Below are 26,678 nucleotides of genomic sequence, written 5' to 3'. Positions count from 1 at the left end.
CCCTGTGGTGGCTGCGGGAATTGTGGCTATTCCGGGCTGGAACAGGGAGCCCCGCGCCCGATTGCTAAGGGAACAGCAGGAACAGCATCCCCAGCACCCACCCTGCGGCGCAGGGAGCATCGGCACCATCTGCTAGGTGAATCAGCCTGCAGACAACTCGCTGGCAGCTCGGCGCAGAGGCCCCCCCAAGTCGGAGGTGAGATGGAACACGTGCTCCCGGCACCTCCCCCCGTGGCGCACCTGGGGCCCTGCGGCAGCTCCCGGCCCCGAAACGCCGCAGGAAACGCCCACGGAGCGGGCACCGCCCGGTGCCGCCCGCCTGCCCGCGCCGGGAGCCGCCCGCAGGTTCTCAAAGCTCGGGGAGATCCCAACCTGCCCCTCTGCAGCCCAAGGGAAGAAGGGAGGAGGAGGAGAAGGAGGAGCGGCAGCACGTTCTGGAGGAAGCTGGAGGATGGAAATGAAAGCTGGTGGTTATTCAGGGCATCTCTTCCTGCAGATCTTTGGTGTGGAGATGTCTTCTCCACTCACCAGGAGCCCAAACACCTCAAACCTACTCAAGCCCAAGCTCAGGCCTCCAACCTGAAGGAGATGGCAATGCCAGGTGGACAAAGCCATGGAATTCCAGTGGACAAAGCACATGTGGGACAGGACACGACACAGGTACCAGGAAGGGACAATGTCTCACCTGTGCCCGGACCAGTGACTCGAAGCTGGGTTTGAAGTAATCGATGCGGCTGCTGTAGAACTTGGGCATCTCCTCCAGGAGCTGCTTGTTCTTGGCTTCAAAGTCCTCCTTGACCGGGCGCAGCTCCTCCCGGGCCTGGGGAGGGACACAGAGGGGTCACACTCCTGGGACAAGGATCCACCCCAGGACAATGGGGGGCTTTGCTTGGTTGTGGGGATGAGCAGTGACCAGCCTGGGATCATCCAACGGAATCTGGTGGGATCCACACGACCATTCAATGGTGGAACTCAAGTGACCATCCCATGGGACCTGGTGGGATCCAAGGACCATCCTATGGAACCTGATGGGACCCAAGCGACCATTGTATGGATGGTGGGACCATTCAATGGACCTTGGTGGGATCCAAGTGACCGTTCAATGGAATCTGGTGGGACGCAGTAACCATTCAATGGGACCCTGGTGGAACTCCAGTAACCATTCAATGGACCCTGGTGGGATCTAAGAGACCATTTAATAGAATCTGGTGGGACTCAAGTGACCATCCAATGGACCCTGGTGAGATCCAAGTGACCATCCTAAGGAATCTGGTGGGATCCCAGAGACCAGTTAACAGAACCTGGTGGGACTCAAGTAACCATTCAATGGACCCTGGTGGGATCCAAGTTAATCAGTTAATCCAAACTGACCTGTTAATAGAACCTGGTGGGACTCAAGTGACCTCTCAACAGAACCTGGTGGGGCCCAAGTGAGCAGTTGATGGATCCTGATGGGACCATCATGCTCTGACCCTGGAAAGCCACAGGACACCCAGAGAGGTTGTGCCTTCTCTCCTTCAGAAACACACGGCCAAAACCCATTCCCAGAGCTCAGTGAGGCTGGAGAACGTCCCTGGCCACATCCCTGTCCCCTCAGCCTGTGATTCCCAGGAGCGGCGCTCCAGCATCCTGCCCCACCGTCACCGTGACCTTCAGCTCAGTGCATCCAACTGGCTCCTTTAAACAGAGCGTGGGGAGAACGGGAAATGTCTCTGGGATGGTGTGGAAAAGGGCAGGAGGGGGTGGGCTGTGAAATATTAGACCAGTTCAAGTCTGCCACTTAATCCCAGTGCCATTCCAACGGGAGGGGGGAGCGGGAGAGCCCGGCCCAGCCGCGGCGCCGGCCCTGGGGACAGGGACAGCGTGCCAGGGCATGGCATGGACTGGGCTCCAGGCTGGAAAGGCCTGGAATCATCCCAGCAAAGCAGCAAATTCATCACTGGCCATGAGGCTGGGAGTGTGGAAACTCCCAGGATGGAGTTCATGGGGTGGAACTCATGGGGGAAAAACTCCTGGGATGGAGCCAGGGGAAAACTTCTGGGGTGGAGTTCATGGGGGAAACTCCTGGGATGGAGTTCATGGGAAAAACTTCTAGGGGAAAAACTTCCAGGGTGGCGTTCATGGGGTGGAGCTCATGGGGAAAACTCTTGACATGGAGTTCATGGGGTGGAACTTATGGGGAAAACTCCTGGGGTGGAGTTCATGGGGAAAACTCCTGGGGGAAAACTTCCAGGATGGAGTTCATGGGGAAAACTCCTGGGGGAAAACTCCTGGGATGGAACTCATGGGAGAAACTGCTGGGATGGAGTTCATGGGGAAAAATCCTGGGGGAAAACTTCCAGGATGGAGTTCATGGGGAAAACTTCCAGGCTGGAAGTTCCAGGATGGAACTCATGGGGAAAATTCCTGGGATGAACTTCATGGGGGAAAACTCCTGGGATGGAGTTCAGGCGGTCACCTCCTGGGATGGAATTCATTGGGGAAAATTCCTGGGGTGGAGTTCATGGGAGGAAACCCCTGGGGGAAAACTGGGATGGAATTCATTGGGGAAAATTCCTGGGGTGGAGTTCATGGGGGGGAAAATCCCAGGATGGAGTTCATGGGGAAAAAATCCAAGGACAGAGTTCATAGGGGAAACTCTTGGGATGGAGCCAGAGGAAAACTCCTGGGATGGAGTTCATGGGAAAAACTTCCAGGATGGAATTCATGGGGAAAACTCCTGGGATGGAGCCAGGTGGAAACTCCTGGGATGGAGTTCATGGGGGAAAACTCCCTAGATGGTGCTCACAGGGGAAACTCCTGGGATGGAACCCACAGGGGAAACTCCCAGGATGGACTTCACAGGGGGCAGAAGAGCAGGAAAGCTGGAACAAACTATGGATGTAAATTTGCAGCTCAATAATTAAAAATAACTGGATGAGATGAGGCCCTTTCCCATCAAATCCAGACCCTCTGGATACCCCAGGTTCAGGACTGCTCAAGGCTCCCTCTCACAGGTGTTTAAACTCAGTGTTTGGTTAAATTTTTTTTTTTTTTTGGGGGGGGGAATTAGATCAAAAGTTCATTAAGAGGAAAAAATATATGAAATAACTAAACCCTGCTTAATCACCAGGACAAAAGAATTCCCATTTTTCCAGCCCCAGCTTTAGTCGCTGAGGCTGAGCAAAATAAGCTGCTTACTGTTAAACCAGAGGTGTCTTTTGTTCAGGCTGTTACTTAACACAAAAATTCATTTTTTGGGGGGAAATTCATCAGAAAAACACATTTTCTTTGACTCTGAGAATCAATTGTTCCTGGGAGGATCAAGCCACGTGCTGCTGGAGCGACAGATTTTGGGGAAAAACGCTGGGGAAGATTTGATTTAAAAAAAAATAAAAAACCACAAAACCAACAAACTCATCGCGATTTCGCTAAAATTCGGGAGAGAGCAAAAAGAATCTGGCAAAACTTCCTGTTAACCAATTACTGCAATTTTCCAAGGCGAATTTTTTGGGGAACAGGTGGCAAACATAAAGCTGGGAAATGCTCTGATCTGTTCCCTTCCCCATCCAGCTGCTCGCTCAGACGCGGAGGTCGGGGGGAACCTCGACCTCAGCGCTGCCTCCGAGCTCCCCCAGAGCTCCCAGGGCTCTGATTCCATTTTCCCTTGGAAAAAAAATTCCATTTTCTCTCAGAAAAGCAGCTCCTTCCCTTCACCCAGCACTCCAAACCAGCGTTGTGCTGTCAAAAATGTGATTTTTACACGGATAAAAGACATCCTCCCAAAATGTTCTATTCGTGGCAGGGCTGGCGGATAGGAGGGAAAAGCTTTTCCTGAGTTTTCCCAGGAATGCTGCTGGGATTGTGGCTCTGGGGACACCTCAATACCTGGTGCAGCTTGGCCAGGACAGGGCCAGTTCTCTCCTTTTCCTCATATTTTTCCACCTTGGATTGAAGGCGTTTGTAGTCCTGCAGCGTCTGCTCCCGGCGCTTCACTGCCATGTTCAGGCTTGGGAAAACGCTGCTGAACCTGGAAATAAAAAGATGGAAAAGCTTGGGATGGGGATATTTTGGGTGGATGAAGCACCCAAGGAAATTGTGGAGCACCCTGGTCCAGCAGAAGTTCCTTGCTGTGGCACGGGGTGGGATTCTTCCAAGCCAAACTATCCCAGAATTCTGAATATTCTTAATTAATGTTGTGATTCTCCAGTTCCTGGTTGGAAAGGGAAAGGAGAGGTAGAGAAGTTGAAATAAAAGTCCAGAAAAAATAAACAATGAGTGCAAAATAAATATTAACTGCAGATTAAATAAATATAGTTAATATACAGTTAATAATTAAATATTAACTGTATTATTTTTTACACCATTTGTTCCTTTTTGGATATTATTTTTGGCTTGTTTGTTTTATAGTTTTTTGTGCTTTCTTGGTTAATTTTTTTGCTTTTTCTGATTAATTTTTTGTTCTTTTTTCAGCAAATTTTTTGCTCTTTTTGGGTCACAAACCCAGCTGAAGAGGAGCCCTGAGCCCTCCCCAGAAGGATTCACAGCATCCAACAATTTACCCAGGCGATGGGAAAGATTCCTATTATTAAAATGTGTTACAAATTGAGGAAACATGAACATCTGATGGAGAATATTTTTGAATGTGACAGAAAAGGGAAAAGCAGGAACTGGAACGTTGCTCCTGCCTCTTAATTCCAGGAAATCAAATTATCCCAGGGGATACCAGGGCTGTGGGTTGGGATCAAAAAGGTGATGCTCCCTCTGGAGATAATAATTTAATATTCATCAATTCCAGGGTGATTTTGGCAGGGTTGAGGCCAAGGATTGGTGGTGAAAATTTTCTCTGAGCAGCCTGGTGATGGATTTTACTTCCACGAGGGAACAAACAGCTTTTCCACCTCTTAAAATGGGAAAAAAAAAAAACCAAAATAGAAATAGAAATCCAGCTTGGGGGGCCATTAGCAAAAACAAAAGACAAAAATGTCACTTGACAAGTGTCATTTGCTTTGGATGTGACCCAAATCCAGGGTTCAGGCAGAACCATGGGTGTTCCCAGTCACTCCAGCCCTATTAAAATCCCATTTTCTGCTCGCTCTGGAGGGTGTTGATGGGCTGGGCTGGTGGGTGCTGAGAGAAAACTTTCATCCCTGAGCCTCATTTTGCAAAGGGCAAACGCCAGGAGCAGGGAGAAGTTGGGAAGTTTTGTATTCCAAGGGTTTGGAATGGAGGTTTTGGAGCATCCCTGGGTGAGAGGCTGAACTGGGGATGCGATCCTTCAATCCTGCCTATCCCCCGAGGCTGGCACAGAACAAATCCATTTAAATATAAAAATAAATAAATAAATAAATAAATATAAATATAAATATAAATATAAATATAAATATAAATATAAATATAAATATAAATATAAATATAAATATAAATATAAATATAAATATAAATAAATAAAAATATAAATATAAAAATATAAATATAAAATACAAATATAAAATACAAATATAAAATACAAATATAAATACATATCCCTCTGTTGCAACAGATTGGGGATGAGGAACAACCTGGAAAAGTCATTAGGGAGCTGCTCCAGCTGCCCGGAGAGGATCAGCTGCTCTGCCCTGACATTGCTTTTTATGGGCACCATCCCACACAATGCCATTATATTTAAATGGGAACCATGTCCTGCATGCAGCAGGCTCCAGGCATGGCCCCAGCAGCTCCTGGGCTGCTAAAATCTCTCCTACCTCTTTGTAAAGTCCAAAAATCTGCCAGGAGAAGGGGCAGGGAAATAGGGATGGAGGAAGGGGTGGCCAGATCGAGAGGTCTCAGGGGTTTGGGTTCACAGGATCAGGGAATGGTTTGGGTTGGAAAGGACCTTCAGGACACTCCAGTTGGGGCAGAGAGACACCTTCCACTGGCCCAGGAGGCTCCAAGGCCACTCCAGCCTGGCCTGGGCACTTCCAGGGATGTTTTTGTTCCTTTCCCAACATGGCACACACAAAATGCCAGCTGCTCGAGGTCGCAGCTCCTGCAGGAATTTCTCCTTGTTATTAAAGATGGGAAGGAGCATCCCATCAGCCCAGAGGTTTTCCTGGTTTATTTTAATTATTATTACATTACTCCCCTGGCTGGGGGAGGTTTGGGAAGGACACAAAACATAAAGCAGGGAATAAAGACCACAGGGATGAGCTGAGCTGCTCCACACTGGGAATCCAGGCATGGCAATGCCAGAGGAGATTCCAGGCTGGGAAATCCTCCCTTCCCTGCTGTGCACCTTCCTGAGACGTCCCCAAACCACTGAGGCTCGTGCTGGCACCCAAACCCAGCTGTTTGTGGTGCTTTCCTGCCCTTCCCCTGGCACTGCCCAGGGCTCCTGCCTGAACAGAGCCACGGGACTCTGACTTCCACCCCCAGCCCTTCCCCTTGGAAAAAAGCAGCCAGGGAGGGCTCACAAGACGATCAGCAACGCAGTTGCCATTCACTTTGAAGTTAAATCTGGGTTTTAAAAAGGGAGGAAAAATTTTTATTTCATTTTTTCCCCCCTTTTTTTATTCCCGGTATCGACTCGGTGCAATTTCGCAGCCCCGAATGGAAGGACACTGTGCTCAGGCAGAGCTTTAAAAAATATCTACAGGGCTGGATCTGAAGAGGCTGGAAGTGTGTAGGCACAGCAGCTCCTGTCTCCCAAGGACTTTAATGCATAGATTATACGCTGCATTTCCCATTGCAGGGGGGGCCCAGCTCCCCAGAGCCGCAGCCATGGAGCTCTGAGCGTCCTCAGCTCCAGCCTGGCCACTGGGAACCCTGGAATCCCACACTGCCCTGGCTGGGAAGAGACCTTGAATCACCCTGGTCCACCCCTGCCATGGGCAGGGCACTTTCCACTGTCCCAGGGTGCTGCAAGCCCCATCCAAACTGGCCCTGCAGAGATGAGGAAGTGTTTTCTGGCTTCTCTGGGCAACCTGTGCCACCCCCATCCTCCCAGGGAACAATTCCTTCCCAATATCCTCTTTAAATCTCCCCTTTTTTAGTTCAAAGCCAAGCCCATCACTATTGGAGGTTCCCTCAGTGTGGCTGTCCTCCAGGAGGGAAGGGTTGGGTCATTTGTGGCTGAGCTCTCCCTGTGCCAGCTGAGCTCTCTCTTGGTACCAGCTGAGCTCTCCCTGTGCCCAAATGCTCACCCTGTGCCCACTGAGCTCTCCTTGAGATAGCCAAGCTCTCCCTGTAGGAGTCAAGCTCTCCTATGCCCATCAAACTTTCCTTGTGCCCACCTGCTCCAGCTGAGCCCACCAAGCCCTCCCTGTGCCCACCAACCTTCCCCTGTGCCCACCAAGCTCTCCCTAGTCCAGTTGAGCTCTCCCTGTGCCCACTGAGCTCTCCCTGTGCCCAAGGAGCTCATCCTGGGCCCACTGAGTTCTCCTCGGGTCAGTCAAGCTCTCCCTGTGCCAGCTGAGCTCTCCATGGGCCAGCCAAGCTTTCCGTGTGCCCACTGAGCCCTCCCTGTGCCCACCAAGCTCTCCCTGTGCCCACTGAGCTCTCCTTGTACCCACCAAGCTCTCCCTGTGCCCACTGAGCCTTCTCTGTGCCCACCAAGCTTTCCCTGTGCCCACCAAGCCCTCCCTCTGCCCATCAACATTTCCTTGTGCCCACTGAGCCCTCCCTGTGCCCACTGAGATCTCCCTGCTCCAGCTGAGCTCACCTTGTGCCCACCAATCTCTCCCTGTGCCCGCCAAGCTCTCCCTAGTCCAGCTGAGCTCTCTCTGTGCCCAGCAAGATTTCCCTGTGCCCAAGGAGCTCTCCTTGGGCCAGCCAAGTTCTCCCTGTGCCCACTGAGCCCTCCCTGTACCCACCAAGCTCTCCCTGTGCCCACTGAGCTCTCCTTGTACCCACCAAGCCCTCCCTGTGCCCAAGGAGCTCTCCCTGTGCCCACTGAGCCCTCCCTGTACCCACCAAGCTCTCCCTGTGCCCACTGAGCTCTCCTTGTACCCACCAAGCCCTCCCTGTGCCCAAGGAGCTCTCCCTGTGCCCACCGAGCCCTCCCTGCGCCCACCAAGCTCTCCCTGTGCCCACTGAGCTCTCCTTGCTCCAGATGAGCTCTTACTGTGCCAAAGGATCTCTCCCTGTGCCCACTGAGCCCTCCCTGTGCCCACCAACCTTTCCCTGTGCCAAACAAACTTTCCCTGTGCCCACCAAGCCCTCCCTGTGCCCACTGAGCCCTCCCTGTGCCCACTGAACCCTTCCCACACTCTCCCAGGTTTCATTTCCAGGCAGGATCAGCTCAGCTCAGGCAGGACCGTCCCTGGACTGCTCTGATCTCTGGCTCCTGAAGGAACCAAGGAATCCTGAATTCCCTGTCAGCCCAGCAGCCCTGAACTGCCCTGGCATCCAAGGAGAAGGGGTTTCAAGTCCTGCCCAGGATTTTCTCCCTGTGTGTGGACAGAAACACAATCCCAGGGTGAGTGCCAGGGGTGCCAAACACCCGTGCAGGGCGAGAGGGAGAGCCGGGCTCCTGCTGGTGCCAAGTTATTCCGAGGAATTCCTGACTCCACACGTGGCCCCAGTGTCTCCACAACCATCTCATGCACGTTATTGACAAATGCTCCTGCTGCACAGCCTGGCACCAAGGCTCTGCAGAGCCCCTGCCATCCACAGGCACAGCCAAGCCCTCCAAGAACACCCCTGCAAGGAGCAGGAGAGATTCCCAAAGCCTTTGGAGAAACACCACCAACCCCTCCTGGCAGGGACTGGGATTAACTGGGAGTGGGGCAGCCAAGGAACCCTTTGGAAATGGAGCTTGAACAACTCCACAGGGAATTTCAGGACATGGGGAAAGAGCAGGGAAGCCTCACAAGCAAATCCTGGATGTTTCACTCATCCATCCCTCACACTTGGGGCAAGGGAACAATTCCTGTCCCTGTGAACCCTGGAGCAGGCGTGGCCCTAAAACCCAGTGCAAAAGTGCCACATCCATGAATTTTCTGAGCACTTCCAGGGATGGTCACTCCTGGGCAGAATGTGCCAGGGTTTGACAATTCTCACCATGAAAAAAAATATTCCTAATTTGGAGAAGCACCACCAACCCCTCCTGGCAGGGACTGGGATTAACTGGGAGGGGAGCAGCAGCCAAGGAACCCTTTGGAAATGGAGTCTGGTCCACAGAGAATTTCAGGACATGGGAAAAGAGCAGGGAAGCCTCACAAGCAAATCCTGGATGTTTCACTCATCCATCCCTCACACTTGGGGCAAGGGAACAATTCCTGTCCCTGTGAACCCTGGAGCAGGTGTGGGGTTTGTAACAGATCATGGAACCAGCAAAGCTGAAAACAGCCTAAAACTCAGTCCAGAAGTGCCACATCCATGAATTTTCTGAGCATTTCCAGGGATGGTGACTCTTGGGCAGAATGTGCCAGGGTTTGACAATTCTCGCCATGAAAAACATACTCCTAATTTCTGATACTATCAATAATCCCAACACCATCCTCCTCCACAGGGAACGAGGGGCTGTGACAGCCAAAACCACTCCCAAATCCCCCTCAGGACCCTCTGTAACCCAAAACTTCCTTTTTTAATGCAAAGCCAAGAAAATCAAAGCCGACTCCAAAGAAAACGTGGTGGGAATGGTGGCAAAGGGCAGGTGAAGCAGCACAGGGGCTCTCAGAGGGCCTGCCATGAAAGCAGCTTGAGGAATAAGCTGCTGTTGTTCCCTGTCACTTTTCAGGGAAGGCTCTGAGAGGGGATTACAGCCCAGGCAGCTTAAGAGGAGCAGGTGAGGGGAGATCCGCAGGAATAACGAAAAGAAAACACAAATTACTCTGCTCGTGGCTCTGGGGGGAGAGGGGAAACCTGGGGGTGAACTCCTCACAGGATGACAGCTTATCCTTGGAAAAAACACCTAAATCACCTCGTTCCCTGCATTCCAAATCATGTTCCCACCTCGTCTCCACGCCAGGCTCCCTTCAGCTCCCTGTAATTGAAGGATGGGGTTGGGGAGATAAAAGTGCCCCAGGATTCCTGGTGCGGCCAGATTTGTCTCTTACTCAGCCCAGCTGACAAATCTGGGGCATGGAAATTGGAAATTCCTTCCCATCTCTCTGCTGGGAAGCCCTGGGGATGGAAATTGGAAATTCCTTCCCATCTCCCTGCTGGGAAGCCCAGGGGATGGTGGGGATGCTCGAGGAGGAGTGGGAACATTCTGTCACCTCTCTGTCTTCTCATCCTCTCCACCCCAAATCCTCATCCCACTGCTTCCTCCTGCCCCTTTCCAGTGGCAAAGGGGTGCTGGAGCTTTAAAGATGGTAAAATCTTTAATTCTACTTGTTTCCAAGCATCTCAAACACCCTCATTGGCACCTGTGAGCTGGACCTGGCTGGCACAGACATGGCTCTTCCCTAGGGCTCTTTTTGGGGTATTCTGGATAAGAAACCAAAAGGAAGTGGATAAAAGTGGACAAGATCTCCAGTTGGTGATGGATAGGTAAGAAAAAAAGGAATTACAGAGATGGGAAGCACCAGATGCCAAAGGAGGGGAGTGTGGATGAGGAGAGGGGAAGTTTGGAGAGGCACCAGGAGGGGCTGGAGCAGGGAAGGGGATTCCTGCCATTCCTGTGCTCGTGCCCACACATCCGTGGGGGCCCATCCACCCACCAGGAAGGGGGAAATTAAACCCAGCCCTTCCTCCTGGAGGGAAAAGGTGCAGGAATGGAGAGGCTGCGATGAGGAAGCAGCGTGGGGGATTAGGTGGCCATGTGGCTGCTCCAAATCCTCATTAAGGGCTCGTTAAGGACATGAAATCTGCTTTTCCTGCTTCCTGTCCAGCACCCCTGGAGCTGCTCCTGGCCAGCCTGGGCTGCCTTGAGGCACCATGGGGATGGTGGGATGGTGGGAGGGATGGAGTGAGGGATCCTCACTCACTGAGTGACTCCTCCCAGCTGTGCTGGTGACGCTCAGCTCTGATGGAATTTGTCCCTCACTGCTCTGAGCAGCTCCTGGATTGCACCTCTGGGATGTCCCACAGGTCTGACACCCACTCCTGTGTGGTGGCACCTCGGTGGCAGCACCCTCTGTGCCACCCCTGCCAAAGCCAGGGTGACCAGGACATCCCCATGGCAAATATTGCAATTCTGGGAGTGGGACAATGCTCAACATCAAAGGGATTGTACTGTGCCAGGGTGAGCAGGACATCCCCATGGCCAAACCTCTCCAATTCTGGGACAAGGACATCCACATAGCAAACCTCTCAAATTTTGGGACAAGAACAATGCTCCAGTGAAGTGATCCTGTGGCAAGGTGACCAAGACATTCCCATGGCCAATAATTCTCCCATTTTAGGAACAGGAACATGCTCCAAGTGGATGGCACCAATTCCAGGTGACCAGAACACACCCATGGCCAAAAATTCTCCAATTTTGGGAACAGAACAATGCTCCAAGTGGATGGCACCAAGCCAAGGTGACCATGACATTCCCGTGGCCAAATCTCCCCAGTTTTGGGAGACAGACAATGTTCCAATGGGGTGATCCTCTACCAAGGTGACCAGGACATCCCCATGGCCGAAAATTCTCCAATTTTGGGACAAGGACAATGCTCCGGGGGGGTGATTCTGTACCAGGGTAACCAGGACATTCCCATGGCCAAATCTCTCCAATTTTGGGAACAGAACAATGCTCCAAGGGGATTGCACCAATTCCAGGTGACCAGAACATACCCATGGCCAAAAATTCTCCAATTTTGGGAACAGAACAATGCTCCAAGGGAATGGCACCAATTCCAGGTGACCATGGCATTCCTGTGGCCAAATCTCCCCAATTTTGGAACAAGGACAATGCTCCAGGGGGGTGATTCTGTACCAGGGTAACCAGGACATTCCCATGGCCAAATCTCTTCAATTTTGGGAACAGAACAATGCTCCAAGGGAATGGCATCAATTCCAGGTGACCATGGCATTCCTGTGGCCAAATCTCCCCAATTTTGGGACAAGGACAATGCTCCAAGGGGGTAATCCTGTGCCAGGGTAACCAGAACATCCCCATGGCCAAAAATTCTCCAGTTTTGGGACAAGGACAATGCTCCGGGGGGGTGATTCTGTACCAGGGTAACCAGGACATTCCCATGGCCAAATCTCTTCAATTTTGGGAACAGAACAATGCTCCAAGGGAATGGCACCAATTCCAGGTGAACATAATATTCCCATGGCCAAAAATTCTCCAATTTTGGGAACAGAACAATGCTCCAAGGGAATGGCACCAATTCCAGGTGAACATAATATTCCCATGACCAAATCTCTGCAATTTTGGGAATAGAACAATGCTCCAAGGGAATGGCACCAATTCCAGGTGACCAAGACCTTCCCATGGCCAAAAATTCTCCAATTTTGGGAACAGAACAATGCTCCAAGGGAATGGCACCAATTCCAGGTGACCATGACATTCCTGTGGCCAAATCTCCCCAATTTTGGGACAAGGACAATGCTCCAAGGGGGTAATCCTGTGCCAGGGTAACCAGAACATCCCCATGGCCAAAAATTCTCCAGTTTTGGGACAAGGACAATGCTCCGGGGGGGTGATTCTGTACCAGGGTAACCAGGACATTCCCATGGCCAAATCTCTTCAATTTTGGGAACAGAACAATGCTCCAAGGGAATGGCACCAATTCCAGGTGAACATAATATTCCCATGGCCAAAAATTCTCCAATTTTGGGAACAGAACAATGCTCCAAGGGAATGGCACCAATTCCAGGTGAACATAATATTCCCATGACCAAATCTCTGCAATTTTGGGAATAGAACAATGCTCCAAGGGAACGGCACCAATTCCAGGTGACCATGGCATTCCTGTGGCCAAATCTCCCCCAATTTTGGAACAAGGACAATGCTCCAAGGGGGTAATCCTGTGCCAGGGTAACCAGAACATCCCCATGGCCAAAAATTCTCCAATTTTGGGAACAGAACAATGCTCCAAGGGAACGGCACCAATTCCAGGTGACCATGGCATTCCTGTGGCCAAATCTCCCCAATTTTGGGAGAAGGACAATGCTCCAAGGGGATGGCACCAAGCCAAGGTGACCAGGTCACCCCCTTGCTCTGATGGAGTCAGACAGAGTCAGTTCAGCTGAGACCTGTGGCCCTGGAAATCCTCTCCCAACATGAAAGGTCCTAAATCCTGTGGATTTCCAAACCACCTGGCTTGTTTAAGCCGCTTCCTTCCTTAAATACGGACACAATATGGAACACTAAGACTCCATCCCCAATCCCTGACCCTGCCTTGACTGGGAAGAGCTGGGAGAGTGAAGTCCAAACCTGATTTTGTCCCTTTCTGCCCCAAATCCGCTGCTCTGGTGTGAGATTGCACAGGCAGCTCCCAAAGAGGAGCCCATCCCTCCTGCCCAGCTCCTCGCCCAACCCATCCCCTGAAAAATGCAATATTCTCACTGGAGCTCTGCTCTTTCCCTGAAAATAAATGAGTCACTCCCAGCCAAAGGCTTCTTGGGGCTCAAAAAGCCAAATTGTGAATAACCCTACGAGCCCAGAAGCAGAAGGATTGAAACAATACAAAGCCTCCACCCCCCCAACTAAATCTACTACTGCTTTTTTTCAACATGGTTTAACAAATTCCCCAGTATTTGCCTGGAAACTCCAATCCCTGGACAACTGAATGGAGATTTTACTGCCCATGTGCCTCTGATTACAATATATTACCACTAATGATAATTGTCTGGATTATACTTATCTGCTTCTTTGGCTAATAAACTATAAAAGACCACCAGTGAAGATGTAATAAAGTGCAGCTGTTGGAGCAAAAAAATAAAAAAAAATTAAAAAGCCTTTTTTTTCTAGGTCAGAGCAAAGTTGGGAGAGGCTTGGGAGAGCTGCCTCAGAGAGGGGAAGGAAAACCTAACTGGAAATAAGAAGAGCTCCTCAAGGCAGCTTTCATTAATCTGGAACTTTTCTGCCAGAACTGGTGCTGGGGTTTATCTGCCAGCAGGACAAAGGGAGGGAGGTGCAAACTCTGCAGTTCTCTCCTGCATCTCATTAGCCTCAAAATGGACCCTTGGGCTCCTCAGAAATGTTCCTGGGCAGGGATGCACCTACAAAGGGAAGGAGGAGGGAAGGGAAGGAGCAGTTTTGTTCTTGGTGTGCGGATGAAGCTCCCGCAGCATGGAACATAAGCTGGTTAAAGGCACACAGGGTGAAGCTTTGCAGGTGCCAAAGGGCAGGAAAAGGGGAAAAATAAACCTCTCATCGTGGAAATTCAGAAAGTTGGAGAGAATTGCTGGGATGGAAAGCAGCCAGGAGGTTGGAGTAAACACCCTGGTGTGGAACTGAGGACTGGGCAGATAACGGAGTGTCCTGAGTCAGGGAAACAGGGAATGGGCTGGGTGGGAAGGGATCTGAAGGATCACCCAGACCCACCCCTTCCCCACCTTCCACTGTCCCAGGTGGCTCCAAACTCGCCTCAGACACTTCCAGAAATGAGGCATCCTCAGGGAAATCCATCCCAGCCCCTCCTCACCCTCCCAGCCAGGAATTCCTTCCCAAAATCCCATCTAACCCTGCCCTCTGGCAGTGGGAGCCATTCCCTGGGTCCTGTCCCTCCATCCCTTGTCCCAGGTTCCTCTCCAGCTCTCCTGGAGCCCCTTTAGGACTCTGAGGTCTCCCTGGAGCCTTTACCTCTCTCACACAAAATTGAAGATTGGGAATGTCCTGGTCCCCCTGGCATGGTGACCAGGACATCCCTTTGCCTTGGAGCCGGTTCCTGTTGGAAAATTGAAGATGTTTGGGCCATGAGAATGTCCTGGCCAGCCTGGCATGGTGACCAGGACATCCCTTTACCAGGACATCCCAAAACTGGAAAGGTTTTATCCATGGGAATGTCCTGGCCAGTGTGGCATGGTGACCAGGACATCCCTTTGCCTTGGAGCAGGTTCCTGTTCCAAAACTGGAGAGGTTTTGGCCATGAGAATGTCCTGGTCACCCTGGAATGTCCTCCATGCAAAGGAACAGGTTCCTGGCATGAGGTGACCAGGATATCCCAAAACTGAAGAGGTTTGGCCACGGGAATGTCCTGGTCACCCTGGCATGGCACCATCCCTTTGACTTGGAGCAGGTTCCTGGAATGCTGACCAAGACATCACAAAACTGGAGAGGTCTGGCCATGGGAATGTCCTTGTCACCCTGACATGGTGATCAGGACATCCCTTTGACTTGAAGCAGGTCCTGTTCCTAAAACTGGAGAGGTTTTGGTCATGAGAATGTCCTGGCCAGCCTGACACGGTGAGCAGGACATCCCTTTGACCAGGACAACCCAAACTGGAGAGGTTTTGGCCATGGGAATGTCCTAGTCACCCTGGCATGGTGACCCAGGACATCCCTTTGACCAGGACACCCCAAACTGGGAAGGTTTGGAGATGGGAATGTCCTGGTCATCCTGGCACACCACCACCCCTTTGCCTTGGAGCAGATTCCTGGCATGATGACCAGGAGATCCCTTTGACCAAAACATCCCAAAACTGGATTAGTTTTGGCCATGAGAACGTCCTGGTCACCCTGGCATGATGATCAGGACATCTCTTTGACCACTACATCCCAAAACTGGAGAGGTTTTGGCCATGGGAATGTCCCGGTCACCCTGGAATGTCCTCCATGCAAAGGAGCAGGTTCCTGGCATGGTCATCAGGACATTCCAAAACTGGAAAGGTTTTGGCCATGGGAATGTCCTGGTCACTCTGGCATGGCACCATCCCTTTGACTTGGAGCAGGTTCCTGTTGGAAAATTGAAGATGTTTTGGCCGTGGGAATGTCCTGGCCAGCCTGGAATGTCCTCCATGCAAAGGAACAGGTTCCTGGCATGGTGACCAGGACATCTCTTTGACCAGGACATCCCAAAACTGGAAAGGTTTTATCCATGGGAATGTCCTGGCCAGTGTGTCATGGTGACCAGGACATCTCTTTGACCAGGACACCCCAAACTGGAATGGTCTGGAGATGGGAATGTCCTGGCCAGCCTGACATGGTGACCAGGACATCCCTTTGCCATGGAGCAGAATCCTGTTCCAAAATTTGAGAGGTTTTGGTCATGAGAATGTCCTGGTCACCCTGGCATGGTGACCAGGACATCCCTTTGACCAGTACATCCCAAAACAGGAAAGGTTCTGGCCATGAGAACGTCCTGGTCACCCTGGAATGTCCTCCACGCAAAGGAGCAGTTTCCTGGCATGGTGACCAGGACACCCCTTTGCCTTGGAGCAGGTTCCTGCTCCCAAAACTGGAGAGGTTTTGGCCATGTGAACGTCCTGGTGACCCTGGTGTGATGACCAGGACATCCCTTTGCCTTGGAGCAAGTTCCTGTTCCAAAATTTGAGAGAGTTTGGTCACAGTTCCAGCCCTCAGAGCATCTCCCATGGGCACATGGAAATGGATTTACTGTCCTGAATTCACCAGCACAGGATTTCAAACCCAAGGCTGGTTTGCAGGGAAAGGGATTTGTCTTTCATTTCACCAACTAACACAAGCTGAGGGAAAAAAAAAAAAACCCCAGAATATCTCAGAAACACAAGTTCTTCCAATTTTAACAGAATGCTGGAAGAAAAAGTTAATGTATCTTTCATGAGGACAATCTAGATAATAAGCAACACAATTCCACAGCAAAAGGCTGGGATTTTTTTTTTCCTTTTTCTTTCTTTCTTCTTATTTTTTTCCCTTAAATAAGCAGGAATTTCTGGTTGTGGATAGAGGACCAAGGTAAAACTTGAGTCACCAAACATCCCCCAGACAGGAACATGCTGTAACCTCAGGTGTTAAGTGATCCAGGAGATTTTACTTTTAGATTTGGGCAGAAACAACAACTTCAGGGGGAAAAAAAACCCAAACCAACTAAACCACGACAACCTCCTGTGTGTGTCAAACCTAAACTGAAATTGTTATTCAGCAATTTGCAACACTTACTGTCATATTAAAGTAATTTCATTTTATTTTTGCTCGCTGGCTCTGTTCCTGTAACAAAACAGCAAATCTTGGGATTTAAGGGGATATTTGGGAGAGAACTGAATTATCCTGAAAGGTTTGGGGGTACAGCCTGTGACCCTGGGAAAGGTGGAAATTCTGCAGGCTAGATGTGACAGAACTGTGGGATTTGGGCTTTTCCCCCTCATTTCCAACCCCTCATTATCCACCAAATAATATAAATACTATTTATAAATATTATTTATAAACATGCAGGAACTTCCACTTTCTCCTCTTTTATTTAGGAAAATTTCTAAATGAAATAAACTTTTGTTCAACCAGCCAATTTCTCGCCCCCTGGATGATCTCCAGTGGTTTTGTTCCTTTGCTGGAGGTAAAAACCAACACGTAAACAGAGAAAATTGAATTATTCATCCTTTGGGGGTCCCTTCTAGCCCAGGATGCTCCATGATTTTACATCTCAGGAGTTCTTTAAGCTACAGGTGAAGGCAGCAGTGGATCAAAGTGGCAAAAAAGGTTAAAATTATTATTAATTAAGGTACCAAAAGCAGTGTGACCAGCAGGACAGGGCAGGATTGTCTGAGGATGATTTCCAGCCTCTCTCCAGGACCCTAAAGCTCCAGATGAGGACAAACCCCAGGAGATGATGGTTGGTACTCACTTTTTCAAAGGTTCTATGACTGTCTTTTGGATCTGATTCACCTGTGGGAAACAAAAAAAGGGAAGATTGCACATCAGGATTGTTGGAAAATCCCATTTGGGTTTGTAGGGATCCCACTATAGGGTGGGGAGAGACCCTGAGCACAACCACAATGTCCTTTAACCAAAAGAGAAGGAATTTCTCCCATGGGAGCTGAAATCCCAGCCTGGAGAGGGAGATCAGAGAAACTCCAGTGGGAAAAGTCTTGGGGATGATGATAAAAAGGGAAAGGGGTGAGAAATGAGGATTTTGGACATGGCAGGGAGTAACAGGACACAGGGAATGGCTTCCCACTGCCAGAGGGCAGGGATGGATGGGATTTGGGGAGGAAATCCTTCCCTGAGAGGGTGAGGAGAGGCTGGGATGGAATTCCCAGAGAAGCTGAGGCTGTCCCATTGCTAGATGGGAATTTGGGAGGAAATCCTTTCCTGAGAGGGTGGGATGGAATTCCCAGAGAAGCTGTGGCTGTCCCATCCCTAAATGGGATTTTGGGAGGAAATCCTTCCCTGGGAGGGTGGGGAGAAGATGGGATGGAATTCCCAGAGAAGCTGAGGCTGTCCCATCCCTGAATGGGATTTTGAGAGGAAATCCTTCCCTGGGAGGGTGGGATGGAATTCCCAGAGAAGCTGTGGCTGCTCCATCCCTGGAAATGTCCAAGGGATTTCCTTGGAGCCACCTGGGACAGTGGGAGGTGTCCCTGCCCATGGCAGGGGATGGATTCAAATCCTCCCCAACCCCAACCACCCCATGATTCCAGGACACTCCCACCATTCCAAGCCTCCAGGACACTCCCAGCACTCCCAATCTCCAGCCAAAGCCAATCCACCTTCTCCTGGTTGAAGGCGTCCATCCTCTTCATGGCCGTGTCGAAGGCCGTGACCATCTCGAGGAACGAGGGCTCCTGCTCACACAGGGGGTTGGACAGCAGGTCTGAGGAGATCTTCACTGCAGATTTGGACATGGCTGGTGGGAAAGAAACCAGACAGTGTCACATTTCCCACTGCCAGGAGGGCAAAAATCAGGCAGCTGAGGCAGCCAGGAGGGGGTCACACAAGCTGGCAGTTGAGGATGAGGAAAAAAGCAAGGAAAAGGCACCAATTCATTCATGTAAACACCCAGAGAAGTGTTTTTATATAAGTTAAATCTGAAGCACTCCGATGTGAGGCTTGTGATGCTGCCAGAAATAATCCCAGACTAACAAAAGCACTGTTCTCTTAAAAAAAAACACCCAGAGATGGGGGTTTTTATACATCTTCTCTCGACAGACTATTAAGTGTCACTCTCAGCCTCACTACAGCTCTTCCACAACGAGAAAAATCACAGTCCATTAAGTCTTTCAAATGGCTTTACAAAAAACCCCCATGTATTGAAGTGGATTTAGTGGGAAAGGACCAGACTGACAGGACTGGGAGAGGAAGGTTTCTCTTTCCCTCTCCAAACACAAAGAGCAGGGACACAAGTTAAGTATTTCCCCCTCAATAAGCTGAATTTTTTTGCCTGTGGAGAAGGAGCCAGGGGGAATAGGAAGTCCCTACAGGCCCTGGGAGTGCCACCAAGAAATCCAGAAGCAGCAGGTCATGCTCTGACTGAGCATTCCACTTGTTTTCCATCAGCCACATCCCTCTTTATCCAAACACTTGCTCTGCAAAGGGAAAATTCAATGACAGAGCCACTGCACAAATGAGCAAGAAATCAGGGAAGGTGCAGAATGGAAAAAAAGACTAATAAAAAGGAAAGCATAAATATAAACAGGGATAAAATAGACTGAGAAAAAAAAAAAAAAGGCCAGAGGTACTAAAAAAAAATGTTCTTTTTCCTCAGTGCTGGAAGCTATTCCAGTTGGAGATCACAAAGCCAGATGCTTGAGCTGTGCTTTGGAGGAGCTTTGGAAAGACTCCCTTAGATATTAAAAGTTAAAATCATCCCAATAATGGGGCTTAAGATCATAAATCAAGGGGTTAAACATTCTGATTGAAAGGTTACACACAATTATACCAGAGAGAGCTCAGAAGCTGCAGAGCTGGGGAGCTCAGCGCAGAACAAGCCTCTCACTCTGGGATAACAAAGCCACTGTATCCATTTATTATCCAAACATGAAGGCTTTGGGCATTTAAACCTTGAAACAGATGGGATAGAATCCATATGTGTGACCACATCTGAGCAGGGATTTGTGCCAGAACAGGACGGAGTTGAGAACGGCACAACTCCTTTGGCTGGAAGGAAAAATGAAATCTTCCTTGACAGGAAAGGATTGGAAGGGGATGGAGGGAGGGAGTGGCAGGGTCACGCTGGGAGGTTGGGAATTAGGGGTGGTTTGGGTACATTCAGGGGGAATTTGGGGCAGGAATTTCCTCTGCATCAGTGGGATCACCTGGAGAGAGCTGAAATAGTGGGGTCTGAGAGTGACAGGGCAGGAGAGACAAGGAGAAGGACAAGGAGGAGAAGGAGGAAGAGGAGGAGAAAGGATCTTCTGTCCCTCAGCGTGGCCTTCAGGAGAGTCTGCACTGCTCTTTTGCTCATTAAACATGTGAGATGTAATGCTAATTAATTATTCCAAAGGAGAGCTTTCACCTCCAGTTAAAGAACATCCTCCTGCTTCTTAAGATCTATTTTGTTTGGAAAGAGGGTGGGGAAGGGGGAGAGTGATGTCCAGTCCTGGGGCAGGGAGTGCTGCTATCAGCCCATTCCCTGGTTGCTGGTGGAGCCTGCCTGGGATATTTCTGTGCACAGGAATTCTCCTGTTCTGAGCTGAGCTTTTTGGGAAGAAGGTGGAGACTGGAGCCACCAGTCCCATTTTGCCAAGGAGTGAAGAACCAACCAAACCCCTGAGCCTGGAGGAACCAGACAGGAGGGCAAAACTCTGCCATCCTCACCAGATTTGAGGGCTGGATGTTGGGATTGGGCACTGCCAGGATTGATCTGATCCAGCTCCTTCTCCTCCAGCCCTCCCTCGGCAGGCTGTGTGCTGTACCTCTCCCTCCACTCACCATTTCAAGCCTTTAAATGAGAAATCAGATCATCCTGGCTCTGGCCAAGGCTCATTTGTGACTCTGCCATGGAACAGAACGGAAAAAGAAAGTCCTCCCACAGCTCCTCTGGGACTTGAAATGCTCCATATAAACAACGCCCACTGCAAGGGAGGGAGGGGAATCCTGAACAGGGAAAAACTTACCAAGGATCCCTGACAATGACCAGAGTCCTCAGAAAGGGCAGATCTCACCCTGGAAAAGAGTTCTGGGTGGCTGGGGCTTCTCCCGGCCCTCTGCCTGTGCTGGGAAGGGTGGGAGAGCAGGGGAAGAGCCTGGATCTGAGTTTGTGTCAGGGAATATCCACACACACAGACACACAAATACAAATACAAATACAAATACAAATACAAATACAAATACAAACACACACACAAATACATACACACACAGGTGAGAGCCTGGATCTGGGTTTGTGTCAGGGAATATCCACACACACAGACACACAAATACAAATACAAATACAAATACAAATACAAATACAAATACAAATACATACACACACAGGTGAGAGCCTGGATCTGGGTTTGTGTCAGGGAATATCCACACACACAGACACACAAATACAAATACAAATACAAATACAAATACAAATACAAATACAAATACAAATACATACACACACAGGTGAGAGCCTGGATCTGGGTTTGTGTCAGGGAATATCCACACACACAGACACACAAATACAAATCCAAATCCAAATCCAAATCCAAATACAAATACAAATACAAATACAAATACAAATACATACACACACAGGTGAGAGCCTGGATCTGGGTTTGTGTCAGGGAATATCCACACACACAGACACACAAATACAAATACAAATACAAATACAAATACAAATACAAATACAAATACAAATACAAATACATACACACACAGGTGAGAGCCTGGATCTGGGTTTGTGTCAGGGAATATCCACACACACAGACACACAAATACAAATACAAATACAAATACAAATACAAATACAAATACAAATACAAATACAAATACATACACACACAGGTGAGAGCCTGGATCTGGGTTTGTGTCAGGGAATATCCACACACACAGACACACAAATACAAATACAAATCCAAATACAAATACAAATACAAATACAAATACAAATACATACACACACAGGTGAGAGCCTGGATCTGGGTTTGTGTCAGGGAATATCCACACACACAGACACACAAATACAAACACACACACACACACACACACACAGGTGAGAGCCTGGATCGGGGTTTGTGTCAGGCAATATGTACACATCTACACACACAAATACACACACACAATCACACCGAGGTGAGAGGCTGCATCTGAGTTTGTCAGGCAATATTCACACACAGAAATACACACACACAATCACACATTCACACACACACACACACACACACACACTCACATAGACACACAGACACAGGTGAGAGCCTGGATCTGAGTTTGTGTCAGCAATATCCACACACACATACACAATATTCACACACAATATCCACACACACACACACACACTCTCTCACACAGGTGAGAGGCTGGATCTGTGTTTGCTGTGTTTGTGTCAGGCAATATTCACACACACACACACTCACACAAACACAGGTGAGAGGCTGGATCTGTGTTTGTGTCAGGCAATATTCACACAGACAGACAGACAGACACACACACACTCACACAAACACAGGTGAGAGCCTGGATTTGTGTTTGTGTCAGGCAATATCCACACACACACAAACACATTCACACACTCACACACACACACAGAGGTGAGCCTGGATCTGTGTTTGTGTCAGGCAATATTCACACACACGCACAAACACACAAACATACAGACACAGACACACAGACACAGACACACACACAGAGGAACAGCCTGGATCTGTGTTTGTGTCAGGCAATATCCACACAGACACACACACAGAGACACAGACACACACATACATGCACACAATATTCACACATACACACACAGACACACACACAGGCGAGAGCCTGGATCTGTGTTTGCTGTGTTTGTGTCAGGCAATATTCACACAGACAGACAGACAGACACACACACACTCACACAAACACAGGTGAGAGCCTGGATTTGTGTTTGTGTCAGGCAATATCCACACACACACAAACACATTCACACACTCACACACACACACAGAGGTGAGCCTGGATCTGTGTTTGTGTCAGGCAATATCCACACAGACACACACACAGAGACACAGACACACACATACATGCACACAATATTCACACATACACACACAGACGCACACACAGGCGAGAGCCTGGATCTGTGTTCACTGTGTTTGTGTCAGGCAATATTCACACACACACACACACACACACACACACACACACACACACACACACACACAGAGGCGAGAGGCTGAATCTGTGTTTGTGTCAGGCAATATTCACACACACACACACACACACACACACATAGAGGTGAGAGGCTGAATCTGTGTTTGTGTCAGGCAATATTCACACACACACACACACACACACACACACACACACATAGAGGTGAGAGGCTGAATCTGTGTTTGTGTCAGGCAATATTCACACACACACACACACACACACACACACACACATAGAGGTGAGAGGCTGAATCTGTGTTTGTGTCAGGCAGTATTCACACAGATGTACACACACTCACACTCACACACACAGGTGAGGGCCTGGACCACGGAAAGCCCCAGCTCTGCCTCCTTCCCCCTGCCCTGCCCTGCAGTGACCCCGGTCCCACGGGCTGAGCGCTGGCCCAGTGCAGCCCACACCTGTTTGTGCTGCTGCCTCTGCCTTGGCTCTGCAGCTGTGGGGGCCAGGCAGGGACTGCTCCAAACCACACAGGGAAAAACCATCTGGGTTTGGAACGGCTCCCTCCTGCAGGTTCAGCAACCAGCATCCAACAAACCCAGCTCCCCTCTGCTGGATCCCTCTCTGGGCACAGCAGGTTCCAACCAGAGGGATGTGAAGGGAGTTGGGACATGGCACAGGGCACCTGCAAAGGGCAGATGTCACCCCAGACGTGCAGGCAGAGCTGTTTATTGCTTCCTCCATCGCCCACTGCCACGAGGGGAAGCCAAAACAGGCAGGCAGCGAGGGAATGAGCTGGGTTATTCCCAAAGGAGAGCTGCCAGGTCAGCATTTCCCACGGGAAACACGGCCAGATGTGGCCAGCTGTGCCCCCCAGACCCATCCCACCTTCTGGGGCTCCAGAGAGGGAGGTGAAAAAGCACTGCTGGCACAATGGGCTCAGCTGGAGCTGCTCCTGCTGGATAATCTGAGGCTGAACAACCACTCCTGGGTTTTTTCAGTGGCACAAACTGAGGCAAACAAAAGGAAGGGACTTGTGCAAGGCCACGGAGCTCAGGAGAGGGGACTGAGCCCGCAGCACTCCCTGTGTTCCCTGGGCTGAGCTGCCTCTCGCAGATGGCCTTGTAACTAAGCAAACTGAGTGGGACTGAGCTCTGGATTTGTTTTCCAGACTTGTCACACATTACTCATGTGATCTCGAGAAAAGTCACTTCATCTCTCTGTGGCCAAGTTCACAGTCTATGTATCCTCCAGTCACTTACCCAAATCTGCATCTGTGCTTTTCTTCATATCCTTCTGAAGTTTTTTGGTCTGATCTTCCAATCTGAAAGATGGGAGAAAGAAGGCAAAGTCGGAATCTTGGAAAGAAAGAAACCCAAGTGTATCATACGTGCAACAAATCATTTACGGGCTGAATATGCTGGCTTCTGGTGGGAGTTAAAAATATCCAGGCAAGGCTTGATGAAGTTCAATGCAGCTCAACCCTTTCGGGTTGTTTTCAGATGGTTTTTAACCTTTTCAAGTTGGTGATCTCTTATTCATAGTTCGCATATTTCCTGAAAGTTCTCACACTTAGCACAAATGGTAAAGCCAAATGCTTCCAGATGATCCCTGTGAGCTCCTGTGACACAGGCAGGATGGCAAAGCCACTCCTGGTCCTCTGAGCTGTTGGCCTCTACAGGGACCCCGCAGTTTTCTGGCAATTTTACACTTTTTCTTTTTTTTTAAGCTGCCAGAATCTGCAAATACTTCTGAGGACACCTTTGAACAGTCAGAGAAAGCCTGAAGAACTGGAAATTACAGGGCAGTGAGGGATTTGCTCACTGGGAAGAGCATCCCTGGCTAAAATTCCCTGGGAAGATGCAAGCATGTGGCCAGTCCTGTCTGACCAGTGTGGTTGATACTCACTGCTGCAGCTTCCCATATTCCCTTTCAAAGTCTCTCTCCACCTGTGGAAAGAAGAGATGGAAATCAGCTCCAAGGGACTGCAGGGCAGCCTGGAGCACGCAGGGAAAGCTGTCCCTGGGAAATGCTGAGCTGAGCCCAGCACAAGCTGCAGCTTTAATGGGAGTTACACCTCAAAAGTTGGGGATTTGGAGCTCCAGACTCTCGTGGAGCCAGCACCAAACGTGTCAGCTCGAGCCAAGGACGTGCTCCAGGACAAGGATTGGGAGCTGATGGAATAAATAGGAATGCTAGAAAAGCAGGGAAGTCACAACCCAGCATGGCTCAGTGCTGGGGGACAAAACTGTGCTCTCTCCCAAAAACTGAGGGGAGCTGCTGCTCCTCCAGCCCCATTGAGGTGGGTCTGGCTGTTTCCTCCTTCCTCATCCTCATCAGGATGGTGAAATTCCCCCCAAACCACCATCTCTGCATTATTCACCCCCTCCACACACTCCTTACCCCTACAACAGCTCCCTCCCATGAGATTCTTGGGCTGGAGCACAGTCCCAGTGCACTGTGACACCTCCAAAAGGGAGGGGAACCCTGAGCTCCGAGCTCTGAGCTCCAGCACAGCCTTCTCCCGATGCTACCTCAGTGCCTGCTCCCTCCTACTTGCTAGCTGGCAGCAAACCTCCAGTGATAGGAGATATTTTAAGGAACTTTCTTTCCCTGCTGACTGTTTTAACACACTTAAAACATTCATTCCACACCTCGTCAACCAGAGAAGCAAATGGATTTCAATTGACCAGCCAAGAGTAAATCCGTGCGCGTTTGTTGTCATGGGATCAGTGCTGGGTTCACTTGTGTTGTCAAGCTCCCGTGCTATTAAGGAAATGCAGAGTGCTGGGAGCAGCCAGGACTAGAAGGATCCAAAGGTTTGTTCCAATTCTTCCTGCTGGCCCTCAGATTTCAATCCCAGCCTTGATGCAGCACCACAATTTAACGGGGATGTTTGCTTTTCAAGGAGAATTGCTGTTAAAAGCTTGAGGGGGTTAAAGATGGAGATTTTCTTAAAATCTCCTTCTTTAAACATCTTTTTGGGCTGTATTGAACTCCAGGGGCCTGATCTGAGGGCAGGCAGTGCCCAGCCACATTCCAGCCCCATCCCAGCTCCCAGCTGTCCTCACCATCCGCTCCCACCGTCCGGGGGATGCGAGCTGGGCTCTCTCTCTCCCCCCTCCCATCCCTCTGCTCCAAAAAAACCCTCCCAGGAGCTCCAGCTCCCTTTTCGTGCTGCTAAAATTGGGTGCTGGAGAGAACAGCCACGGAGCAGTGTGGGGGCAGCTCACACGACTTGTGCCTGGCGTTCGGGGAGCGCAGAAATGCGCGGCAGCTGGCGCCCTGCAGGTCAGGTAACCAGCACATAGTAAAGCTCACCCTCCATCCCCGTGCCTGTTCCGGCTGCTAAAATCCCCAGGGACTATTGCACTCTATAAATAGGCCTTAGGTGTGAATTGTTTTGGTTGCAAACCGCACAGGGTCGGGCACGACTCGAAAATGTGCCCCCCTTTGAAAGGCTGGGGGTGTCGTTCCTTTATTGTTGCCTCTCTGTGGTTAGGAGGATCTGCTCAGCAACCAGCTCCTCCAAAAGCTTTGGCTGTGGAATACCTGTGAATGTTCAGGGTTTCTGGCCCCTTTTTTGCTGTCAGATTTGCCTGTTTCTGTGCAATAAGCAAAAGGCATCATGCCTTAATGGATATGGAGCAGCTTGCAGGGCCTGAAGGGGCTCCAGGAGAGCTGGAGAGGGACTGGGGACAAGGAT

The 26,678-nt window shown here is 50.0% G+C and overlaps 1 protein-coding gene across 1 annotated transcript in view; it reads right to left on the bottom strand.

Moving 5' to 3' along the window:
• BIN3 (bridging integrator 3) overlaps window positions 1-26,678 on the bottom strand; it is a 48,984-nt gene that overhangs the window by 5,289 nt on the left and 17,017 nt on the right. The window contains exons 3-8 of the mRNA XM_059490843.1: window positions 24,881-24,921; window positions 24,235-24,296; window positions 18,463-18,599; window positions 17,598-17,638; window positions 3,868-4,009; window positions 686-820 (exon numbers count right to left, since the gene is read on the bottom strand). Coding sequence (XP_059346826.1) covers window positions 686-820; window positions 3,868-4,009; window positions 17,598-17,638; window positions 18,463-18,599; window positions 24,235-24,296; window positions 24,881-24,921 — 558 coding nt within the window. The remainder of the gene's footprint in view (window positions 1-685; window positions 821-3,867; window positions 4,010-17,597; window positions 17,639-18,462; window positions 18,600-24,234; window positions 24,297-24,880; window positions 24,922-26,678) is intronic.

Source organism: Ammospiza nelsoni, chromosome 30 (genome assembly GCF_027579445.1).
Source record: "Ammospiza nelsoni isolate bAmmNel1 chromosome 30, bAmmNel1.pri, whole genome shotgun sequence".
In the NCBI taxonomy this organism is placed as follows: Eukaryota; Metazoa; Chordata; class Aves; order Passeriformes; family Passerellidae; genus Ammospiza; species Ammospiza nelsoni.
Note: the sequence above shows the minus strand (reverse complement) of the source record. Positions and strands in the feature narration are given on the sequence as shown.